The 12,018-nt window shown below is 43.2% G+C and overlaps 1 protein-coding gene across 3 annotated transcripts in view; it reads right to left on the reverse strand.

The window, feature by feature from the left end:
- Positions 1-11,901, reverse strand: part of CHCHD6 (coiled-coil-helix-coiled-coil-helix domain containing 6) — a 110,158-nt gene extending 98,257 nt beyond the window's left edge. For all 3 annotated transcript variants that reach the window (XM_048315903.1, XM_048315902.1, XM_048315901.1), the window contains exons 1-4: positions 11,713-11,901; positions 9,875-10,004; positions 8,889-8,943; positions 7,515-7,641 (exon numbers count right to left, since the gene is read on the reverse strand). In XM_048315903.1, coding sequence (XP_048171860.1) covers positions 7,515-7,641; positions 8,889-8,943; positions 9,875-10,004; positions 11,713-11,901 — 501 coding nt within the window. The remainder of the gene's footprint in view (positions 1-7,514; positions 7,642-8,888; positions 8,944-9,874; positions 10,005-11,712) is intronic.
- Between the last annotated feature and the right edge of the window lie 117 nt (positions 11,902-12,018).

A 12,018-nucleotide genomic window follows, 5' to 3' on the forward strand; every position in this document is an offset into this window, starting at 1 on the left:
ATCTTTTACTTCTTAAATGATGAAATGGCTTTACAGTAACCCTAAGTCAGAACAAATGAATCGTGAAGAAGTTTCTGTGGAGCATATAAACTTGGTAGACAAAAAAAAAAAGGTGTGAAATACGGGCATGGAAAATTGAAGGCAAGACAGGGGAAGTAGGCAGCACCGCAGACAGCTTCAATTTGTTGCAGCTGTTGGATTTTAAAAAAGGCCAACCTTGTGATAAGGTCTCTTAGCTCAAGAGACTACAAAAATGAGAAGCTCAAGCGACCATCGGCTGCCGAAATCTGCAAAAACTCTCCAAACACAAATTAACCTTCAGTCAGGAGATAAAAGACTAGCTGCAGAAATTGGAAGTTGTTAAAAAAATGCTATAAATGTCTGACAAATCACAGCAGCAGCAGCAGGAAAATAAGTAGTACATAGGCAGAATCTTACCCTTAACCAGATAACACCTTCTCCTTCCCTCAAGGGAAGAGGAGGTTCTCTTTTGCGTTGGCTGTGTTTCCACTTTCTGCCTTTATTGTAGTGCACATTCTCTAAAATTGCTTTAGTTAAATTTAGACCTCACTGATGCTCCAGAGACCAAAAGTTATTAGCTTGTGGGAGGTAGAAGACATGTAGATCCTCACCATGCCAAGCTTAAATTTAATGCAAACCTTTCCAAAGTCCATCATTTAACACTTCAATATTATTTTCTATAGGGATTCCTTAAATGTTTAATGTTTTAATGGTTTCACTAAGTAATTCTTTCACTGAAGAAATATACCCAGTTTTATAGTAGAAGGTAGCAGACAAAGAGGAGCCCATTTGTAGGGAAAAGGAGGGATGTTCTGAGACTATAGAATAACAGACCACTAACTCTAAAGTCTCCACACACTAATATATTTTCTTCAGCAGAAAGTCTGGGAAAGTGTCTGAAGCTCACACCGCAAGAATGAGTGGGATACAAGGCACAAGGACTGAAGCTATTTAAATCCCACTGTCAATAGCTTGCAACATTTGGTAACAAATCATTAAGACTCAAACCTAAAAATACATCTTTTCATTTGTATGAACATATTTAAAAGGCAGCTTTCTTCAATTAGTGAAAGAATTAGCTGTCAATTAGTGAGAGCAGTCAAAAACTGCACGGCAACTTCCAGCCCAAGATACTGCCACCCTTGCTAACCTAGTTAGGACCTGGTTCTGCAGGCACCGAGGGCAGATCTGGGTGTCTGACACACAGTCCATGAATGCTCTGCAAAGAGCCAAACCAGAGCAAACCATCTTCACAAGGAGGTGCTGTCACAACTGGTGCCACCCACACTGTAGGTAGGAATGAAGGTTCTAATAACTAAACGCACCACTCATCTTCTAAAGAAGACATAAAAAAGGTATCTTTCATAAACATATGTAGATACCTGTTGCTAACAGCTGCAACATCAATGAGAATCAAGCTGAACGGGCTTTTTCCTAATTTTGCACTAGTATTTAAAACAAGCCTGCATACTTTCAGATTTCAATCAATGTTTTCTGCCTCGCCCATAAAAAACTTCAATCAAGAAATATTTACAGAAAATACAAGGCCAGGAAACACCAAACCTCATGTGTTAGCCATGTCTCCTTCCAGAACCAACCCATTTCCTACACACAGGTTTACAACTTTAGAAAGGGAAAGGTTCAGCTCAGTGTGCTGCACTTTAGCTGTAGAGCTGACAGGACCAACTAAACTGTCCCTGAGGTGAGCAGTTTCCAAACCATAATGCAAAGCTCACAGAGACAATACCTTTCATCACATCAACTCAAATAAACAGGGAGGAAAAAAAAGACAAGTTTTGACAATAGAGGCCTGACTTCAAAACCAGCAGTGTCACTTCACTGATGGCTCCATGCTGTCACAGTTCCAACAAACACCGTGCTACTGCTGGGCCTCATCCGGTCACTACAGCTTGTCACAACGATAGGAGATTACACACAACAAAACCCCAGTTAATCTAGGAATGCTTACCTACGGCTAACCAGCCAGGATAAAGCTGATCCCCAGCTTATCACAAAGTAAATGAAAGCCTTAAACTAAATCATGTTCAGCAACCTTCCTAAAACAATCTTCAGTACTAGCTCAGCTGCATCTACAGCTGACACTGATCAACAACAGTGGGCAATTCACAGCAAAAAACCCGACAAGATTCACTTAAAGCTTCATCAATTACCAGAAATATAAAGGAAACTTTCCACAAATGGGCTGATTGGATCATTCCTCCATCCCTACAAAGTGAAAAAGAAAACATCTGTTCACTCCCTAACACCAAAATTCTCCTCCATTGTACCAGCCTATAAATTGGCTGTTCACGCTGTTTTCAGCGATTTTAAGCAGTTTTACCTTCACATTATTTGAAATGAAGAAGAAAACACATGAGTTAAAATGTCAGCAGCCCCAATATACGCTAAACCAAGGGTGGAAGTGTTCAAAGTATGCCACAGCAAAGCCCAAGAGTTCAGAATGCCACATTCATAAGGTGACACCCCTATCAAAACCCACTGCTTGATCAAAGGCATTCCCAGTCACGCATTTTTCCTTCAGCCCATCTTTTCTGAATCAAGAAGAGGAGATGAGAGGCTCTGAAAAACAAAGAGATTATACCCGGGCAAGAAATCATCTGAAGGAATTCAACAGCCTATGACCAATTGTAATCAGCTACTGGAACAACCAGAGACAAACCCATATCCTTGTATTTCCTTCCATGCCCATAACTCAAGCCACGCTAGTCACAACAGCCCAGTGCTGGAACCAGCAGGAAGCAAAGGTTGCCATCCAGCAAGCCAGTGGGCAGGCATGATCAGAAACACTAGGAATAGCAAGCCATCCATCATGGACAGCTGGATAAAGTTTCCCAGCAATTTAGGAATTCTGTGCCCAGTCTGTTTTCATGCAGCAACCAGTGCCCACCAGTCTTGTCTGAAACAGCTGGTCACAGTGCAAAGTCTGTCCTACCATCACCCCACTTCTGAACTCATTCTTTCAAAGTGAGAAGGAAGACGACGACTTTTGGTCAATAACTCTGACAAAGCCATTATCCTAGGGGTATTAAATGGGGAGATAAGAACTTCAGGGCTTTGCACAAATCATATTAGTTCAATTCTCAAATCCGGGTAATGCTTCTTTTCAAAGTATTAATTTCATTTATTCTATTTGCTCTCCCTCTGTCCTGATAACACAAGTGCACATGGCCTCTAAATGAGATCCTCCTATTTTATAAGTTATAATCCTCCCTTTCTCGAGTAGTAATGAGATGTCTTCGCTTAATCGCGTTTATTTCCCCCTCCCCAGCTTCTGCTTTTATCCATTCCCATTCCACATTGATTTGTCTTAAAGGTTTCAGCAAAAACCATCAGGCAGAGAGTCACTGGCTCCAAGAGGCTCCCAATGCAAATGCTGCCACACGCTGCTCAACCTTCAGGGATTACAAAAGCAAAAAGGGGGAAAAAGAGCAGCTTTGCTTGCAAAGTTTCCTTTATTGGTAGGAAGGAGGAAAAAAAAGAAAAGAAACCCAAAAGAACTGAGAAGACATTTTGATTAACTGGAAATGAAAAAGGAAAAGGCTTCTGGTATAGGGGAATGGTGAGACTATTCACAACATAGTGAAGCAATTAAATAACTTGACTGACAACTTTGCAAGTTCCTCATGCTAGAAATAGAAAAGGATTTAAAGATAGCTGTGCTAATTCTTGGGTATTTCACATTACACAAGGCATGCCACCAGCATTAGTTAAACACCCCAGGCCTTGCTCTGAAGTACTGTACATAAAATCCTTGTTGTGTTGTAAGTACCCACAGCATTAAATTATTCAAAGAGTCCAGTCAGCACCATGATCCTGCAGTGCTGTCCAAACAAACAAAACATTTTATCTCTAACACAAATTGGGGAGAATTCTTCTACAGCAGCTTAGCAGACTACTTCCATTTGAGCCAGTCCCCAGGGTTAGTCAAAAAGCCATATTCACTCAAATAGGAAAGTGAATGCTGCACTATTACTTACAGAGCTGTTTTGCTTCTTAAACTAAGCTGTAAGGAGTTTTTCTCAAAACCTAAGGTATCTAGAAGCTAAGTACCTTGTTCAAAGTCGTTAAAAGAAAAAGAAAGATCAAGACAAAAATGTAGAACAGGACCCAGGTACTTATCTCTAAATCCCTCTTGAAACCAGTACACTTCAAGGAGAAAAAAAATTAGCAAAACAAAACACGCAAACCACAATAAAATAACAGTAAGTTTTAATCTGCACCCTGCCCCATAAACAATCAAGTAACTGGGCCCAGAAGCTGACAACAAGTTCCATATCAAAGGTTAATTCTAGTCCACCCTCTCTTTGTGTGCACTATATAATAACACTGAAGGGCTCATAGCAATATTTCCAATAATAAAAGTCAGTGAGTGAAAACCATAAAGAACAGATTAAATGACAAGCAACATTCAACACAATCAAAATGAAATCACTTCAAAATACAGCTATGGTACTTGGATTTATACAAGTGGTATGGTTACAGGAGAATGTTCCAGCACTGCTGCAGACAGCAGTACAAGAGAGGGCTACTAATCACTGATATATTGACATGTTAAGGGCACAGGGCAGCTCAAGATCTTCCTGCAAATACCAAAAAATAAATAAACTTTCTAACTATATGTGGCATGACTTTCAATTTTTATCAAATTAAGTGCTGCTAGAAGCAAATTATTCATTTGTTATTTCTTTCATGGGAGTTGCCCCATTTTTAATCTCACTTCCCTAATAGGTCACAACAACAACAAAAACAACCCTGGAAGTTTCTCCTTTATAAATGTAAGCAGATAATCTCCACTGCTATCTGCGCCTGGGTTACCACTAGGTACCTTGAATTCCACTACTATCTTCTACCTGAAAGAGAAGGCTGACACAAGACATGGATGAGCAGCTCATATCCAGTATTTGCCCCATTTGCTGGGGCTAAAAAACAGAAGAGCAAGGAACACTCAAGCCCTATTCATAATAAAGGAAGATAATATGAGAAGACAAAGGACAGATGCTGTTTGAGTAGGATTGAGTCAATACAATAAGGTAACTGTGCCCAAAAGGATGAGATAAAGCAGGTCTGATAGGGATCCCAATAATTTAAGTCTGGCCAAAGAGTTCCTGTTTAGGAAGATATCTAGAAGCTGACAAATAATAGCTCTGCCCTCATCTTTGCAAGGACAGACTAGACTATTCCATTTCTTAAGGATTGTAAATTTATGACTGATGAAGAGATAGTTAAAGAGCAACGAAATTTAACAGTTTCTCATTCTTGCACCACATTCTGGGCTAACACACCGTGGTCACTATTTATCACAAGGGGACCCTGATCAGATTTTTAAAGAGCATCAAGTATGTAATATCTGGGAATGCAATACCACAGGATTAAAAGCTAATTCAGATAATAGAACACCTTTTGTATGTAAGCAGTCAGGTCTCAACTCATTTTAGAGGTGCTCTCTTTGCATTTCACAAATATTGCATGACTCTGCTAGTCACATTTCTCCAGGATTACACTCCATCTCATTGCAGGAGGGCAGGCCTCTACTTTCAGCAAAGCCACATCTTTAGATTGGACAATAAATCCGCCAGCTTCTTCCCCTTGCTCTTACAGAAGGCAGTTAATTGCACTCATGGAGAGCATATTCTCTTTCTAGTGAAAAGAGAGTTAATACTGCACCTGCAGACCCAGATGTCCCTTGCAGGGGAGCAGCAGTCACCTGCCTCAGACATCACTGCTCTGAAGCTCACCAATGATGCAACACCCCATGGTCAGGATACAATCTGCCAAGAGGGTATGTTCTGTGACACAGCAGCCACTCACAAGCTATATCCATCTAGGAGAGCAATCTCAAGACACCTACCAATCCAATCATATACAAATTTTATCATGGAGACAAAGTACAATCGAGTCCAAAACCACAAACAGACCAACTCACAGAAGACAATTTCCTTAAAGACTGTCAAGCACCAAAGTGAAAATACAACCTCTTGCTCAGAACAGCAGAATTTGCAAGGGTATAGGTGGAAAATACTGTTATATACCAGCTCTATTCTCATGCTCTCCATTAGCAGCTGCTAGGGATCACTATCAGAGATGGACTACAGCTATAATGACCTTTTCTTTGAATGACTATGGCTATTCTTATATAAATTTTATTTATTCAGTCCCCAAAAATATCTTTATGTTATGACCTCAAAATGCTTCACATTTTGCCTGGGTAAGCCAGGCCTGTTAGCATTCAACATACAGAAAAACCCCCCAAACCTCATAGAAAGATTCTTCATTTAAATCTAGCACAGACTGATTGAGCTACAGATCAGCATGGAAAAACCACAATAAAGACTATCCATACTCCAGCCTGTCCTTTCACTAAACCATCCTTTCAGTATGCACCAGGCAAAGAGAATTCTCTTGGTCTAGTTCTCTCAATAAAGTTTTAATAGCACAGTCTAAATGAATGGGCAGTTTGATCTCACTGTGGCAAGCATGGTCTCACCTCACCATCACCCCCTGGCACCACTGCAGGTCAGGAGAAAGTGGCAGCTCCAGTGAGACTCTGCACTGCTTACAGGCAGTACACCATTGCCACAGGAATGGCAGTATGTAAAAGAAAACAATATAAAATAGTATCGTGTGAATATTAAGCACCAATGACAATACCAGTGTAGTGCAGTGATTGATAGAAGCCTTTTTCTCTACTCAGCCTCATCTCACTGTACTTCTGCCTCCAGCATTGCTCTTCTCAGCACTGGTATGACAGCAACCCAATGGGTCATCTCAGCAACACCAAGGTGCCTGACTAATAGTAAAAGCTGCAGCAAGAAGTCCCCAAAAGTAAATCTGCCCGCTGGGCAAGAACAAATTGGTTTGGGAGCTAGTGGTGTGTACAAAAAGGGTTTATGCTTCCTAGTCCCTAAAAATCAATCCTAGACCTTCTTCAAAAAGTTACAATACTTGACAGTTTTATAACAGTTGTTCTGTTACCAGATTTATAAAAGATCTTCATTTACAAATGAAGACATTATTACTTTTTATTAATTTGTGTACAAGTACAATTATACCCTAGAAACAAACAGAGCAAAGTCTCAGGATACATCAGGTCAGCAGAATGTGATCCTGTATATATTGAAACATTTATTTTAAACACTTGGGAGTTCAAAAGAGTTCTCTGTAGCTAGACAAGGACCCCATATACACACACCATACTCCCTGCCACTGGTAAAGCTGTCCCCAGCACAGCCATTGTTCATGCCTTCGCAGCACTGAGTGACATGCTGCAAGTGGAGCTTGTGAGCCACTTGCAGCATGTCTGTGCAGCAGTCTGCACTGTGAGCCAAATGCTAAGTGATGAGTGAGGTGAGGAGTGTTTCAGCCTAAACCCCAGCTTCCAAGTTCACCACACAAGTGACATTAAATTAATCCCCTCAAGCAGAGCCATTCTAGCCTGTCCAGCAAGGAAGCATAGCAGGGGGTTTGTTACTCACCAGCTGGGCTGTTCTCTGCCTCTCCTCATTAATGCTGTTCCTTTCCTGGGCCTCACTGGCTGCTTCCCTTTCTCTTTTGGCCAGCCGGATCAACTCCTCTTGGACCAGTGCCTGTTCTTGCTCATACCTGTATGAGCACCAAAAGCAGAGAAGGTCATCAGCAGACTTGTGGCAAAAGGGTCATGGCTCGTCATGGCATACCCCTGCTTAGAGCCAAAACACAAATCCAGAATCTATTTGACACAAAATCTGCTCACAATCCCATTATCAGTAGGAATTCCCAACAAACTTTAAATATGACCTGCAGCTTCAGTGAGGTACAACTCTGGCAACAACAGCAGACACAGCACCACGTAAGCTTGTACTTCAGTTAAATTTAGCTCTATTAAGTACTTAATTATCACCTGAAAAAAGTGAAAATAGGAAGCAGTTATCTAGACAAATAGATGATGGTTTGGAAAAGATCAAGGGATATAGCGTGATAAAAGGAATCAGCCTGGCTGACAATGCTGCTCTTCGGCTCTTACACAGGAATGAAAAATCACACAAAATGCATGCAGCAACAGCACTAAGAGAAGCAGCCCTGAACTGAAAAAGGCTTCAAAGGGGATTCTCAGGCATTAAAACATAATCATAGAATAGAATCAAAGAATCGTTAAGGTTGGAAAAGACCAAGTCCAACCATTAACCCAACACCACCACATTCATCACTAAACCATGTCCCCAAGTGCCCCATCCAAAAGCCTTTTGAACACTTCCAGAAATGGTGATTCCACCACTTTCCTGGGCAGCCTGTTCCAATGCCTAACTACTCTTTCAGTGAATAAATTTTTCCTCATACTCAACCTAAACTTTCCCTGGCATAACTTGAGGCCATTTCCTCTTGTCCTGTTACTTGTTACCTGGGAGAAGAGCCCAACCCTCACCTGGCTACAATCTCCTTTCAGGTGTTGTAGAGCCATAAGGTCCCCCCTGAGCCTCCTTTTCTCCAGGCTAAACACCCCCAGCTACTCCCAAGGAGACTTGTGCTCCAGCCCCTTCCCCAGCTCTGTTGCCCTTCTCTGGACACACTCCAGCACCTCAGTGTCTTTTGTGTAGTGAGGGGCCCAAAACTGAACCCAGATTTGAGCTGTGGCATCATCAGTGCCCAGTACGGGGGGACAGTCAGGCCCTGGTCCTGCTATCCACAGTATTGCTGATACAGCCAGGATGCCACTGGGCTTCTTGGCCACCTGGACACACCTGGGCTCATGTTCAGCCACTGTCAAACACACACTCATTATGCTCAGGCTGAACTAAAACACAGACATATGCATACATAGATATATTCCCAAATGAGCTAAACTGTTTTCTTTTTCAAGAGCTTCACCTCACCTCCTGTAGAGTTCCTGCTCTGCAGCAGAGTCACTTGCCATCGGTGGCCGGATTCCTAAAAAGGAGAACAGAAACCTGAGACAACTAATAGTACTACAAACATAGTCCTTCATCACATAATGAATTATTTTAGGAGAATTTCATATTATCTATCAAGAGAAAAAAAAAAGTCAAGAAAATTTCAGTTTGATGGATAGAGTTTGAATTTATGAAACAGAGACACCAACAGCATCATCTTCAACCAGGCACACTGAATAAAGCATGCTACAGACAACTTCTGTGTGAGGATGTTAACTCCTCAAACCCTTACATATACTGAAACACAAGCATTGCTGTAGACCTACTTTCCATTTCCTTCCTCTAGTTCCAGTAAGTCTTCCCCTTAACCTCCTGCTCTCCTTGTAATTACAAGGGATTCCACAAGCAGAGATGAAATTATCTGACAGAGTTCAGGCCATCCATAAGACTAACTCTACATTCAGGAAAGACATAGGCTGACAGCAAACAAATCCCTAAAAGCAAAGGCCTAGTTCCCTAACTTCATGTTAGTCTAGATGCCTTAAACAAACCCACACTGCTGGTATATATCAACAATGCTTATTTGAGAACCAATAGAAATCAAATAGTTTTCTGAGCTGTCAAGAAAGACAAGTCCAGAAACCAAGTTTTCATCATCCACTTAGCCAGCTGTGCTTACACAGGCTATCCTTCCCTATGAGCTTCTCTCCCAAGAATAAAAAGCAGTACTTCCCTCACCCATGCACAATATACTCCCTGCGTATGTAAAACAGACAGCAAGGCAGCTTGCCAGAAATGAAAGGCAAAATATTTCTGCCTTGTTTATTGCAGAATAAACAATCTGAAATGCTAGAAATGTTTACAGGGTGATAGAGGCTAATCAAAGAGCTCCTCTCACAACGAGGCAGCACTGAAAAATACCAGCATCCTCTGTAACATGCAGCAGCAGCAGCACACCCCGACAGTACCTGTAGGTCTGGGTCTCCCTGCTACAGCCAGTGAAGATGGAGCTGTGCCATTGGATGCACGAGGAGATCTCTGGTAGTCCCTTTTACCTTGAGAGGATTCTTTCATTCGGTTCACTACATCTTCAGTGAGCTGAAACACAGAACCAGGGAAGACATTAACTAAGTCAGTTTCTGGTGTGTATTTCACTGGTAACCTCCCTGTTTGTTAGTTCCCATGGTACCACAAAAGTATTGCCAGTCACCTCATTGTAACATCCCTCCAAATGCAGGCAGTCAGCACTTGTATGTTGACTTTACATTTTTAAACCCCATACCCTATGAGTAAGTGACAAAACCTCCAATCTACTGCCTGACCCTAAAAACTTCACTAGACAATCTTCCACAAACACCAACAAAGCTGGAGAGCACCCCTAAACTAGTCGACCCTTTGTATAGGGACAAATTTACCAGAAGTGGAAGGAAAGGAACCAAGCAGGTTTTAAGTCCATATATCCATTTTTTTCTCTTCTTGCTCCATGCTTGCTAACCCAGCTCAGCAAGGCAGACACACTGCAAGCCATATGACAGAGAACAGCCACACAGACCTCCCACTCACATAAGGCTGCAAACATTTTTGCAATCTCAATTTCGTTCTCACTCTCTGACTTGGGTTCAAACCCATGAAGAAGAAAGAAAAATAAACTCTAGGTTTTCTGGCAATTCAATCCAAAAGGCTTCTCACAGCACTGTTAAAACTGACCCCTTCCTCCTCCCAAGGTCAGAGGCGCTGGCTGCAGAACAGAAAGAAATGAGGTTGTTCCCCCACCTAGACTTGCCACAATAGAAGACATATTTTCAGCTATGCCACTACTGCCCAACTTAACAGCGTTTTTAACATCTTCATTATACATTGTTATTGTGCCCAATTCCCGATTTAAAATCCCTGTCTATATTCTATAAAGAGAAATTAGGCAAAGACAACTTTACCTCCAAACACTTTAATAAGGAGATAGGCACAATTTTAGCTAACTTTTGTCAAATAATTAGTCAAAATGGGATGAAAAATAAGTAGCCACAGCAAAACACACTCTGTAAGTTCATTTCTGGCAGATTTTAGGAGGAAATCACATAAAAGTATCAAGAAGCAAGAGCAATGAAAATTATGGTAGTAATAAAAAAATCCGCACACTAACATGTAAAAACCAAAGAAAAATATTAATGGGGAAAAAATATTCCTTAATAATACCACCACCACTCTCTAGGGCTTGTTTCCACCACACACACTTGTCAATTTCCGACCGAAGGTCAAGAAGCAGTTTCCCACTGTCCCTCCCAGAAACACCTCCCTATTTCCACACGCTCTTATCTCCCCTCCTGTTCCCACAGCGCTGTTTTGCCCGGGCTCTTGGCACCATGAGCAAGGGCAGAGCTGTCTTCTCTTGGATGCCCTCAGAACCGCGCGGCGCCGTTAGCGTGAAACTGTTCGCAAAGCACAAGGCAGGGGCAAAACGAGGTCACGAAGCGGCGAGGAAGGGAAGAGGGTTGAGAGCAGAGTGTGGAAATGGAGATAAAGAGCTGGTGTGTCCCCGCTCGACAACAGCCTTGCCCAGGCCCCCCCAGCCCTCTTTCCCACCACTCACCAGTCGCCCCACCACTTCTCCAACCTCCTATTCCTTCAGCCTTCCAGGTTTCTCTCCCCTCCTCCTTGCTGGTTTCCTCCACTCGTCCCTTCCAGCCCTGCACCTCGCTCCCCTGACCTCCCGGCCAGACCCGTCCACAGCCCAGCTCCCTCCGCCCCCGGCCCCCGCAGCCTCCCCGCCTCCATCACCCGGCCCCACGACACCCCCGGGCCGCCTTACCCTGATGCCTTGCAGCACCCGGACTTGCTCCCGCTCATCCAGCCCGAAGGTGACCCTCCTGCCGCCGTGGCTGCTCTCGCTGCCACCCATGCTGGCCAGGGTCGCCTGTCCCCACCGCGCCCCTCTCCCGCACGGGCTGCCAGCAGCACCTCTGCCCTCGCAGCGCCTGCCAACATACCCGCTCCCCATTGGCGGCCGCCGCGGGGCGGCCAATAGCGCGGCGCGGTGCTGGCGGCCGGGCGCGGTGCACGCTGGGGGCTGTAGTCTGTGCCGGGAGCGGGTGGCCCGCCCGGCGCCGGGGAAGCG

This window comes from Corvus hawaiiensis, chromosome 11 (genome assembly GCF_020740725.1).
Source record: "Corvus hawaiiensis isolate bCorHaw1 chromosome 11, bCorHaw1.pri.cur, whole genome shotgun sequence".
Lineage (NCBI taxonomy): Eukaryota > Metazoa > Chordata > Aves > Passeriformes > Corvidae > Corvus > Corvus hawaiiensis.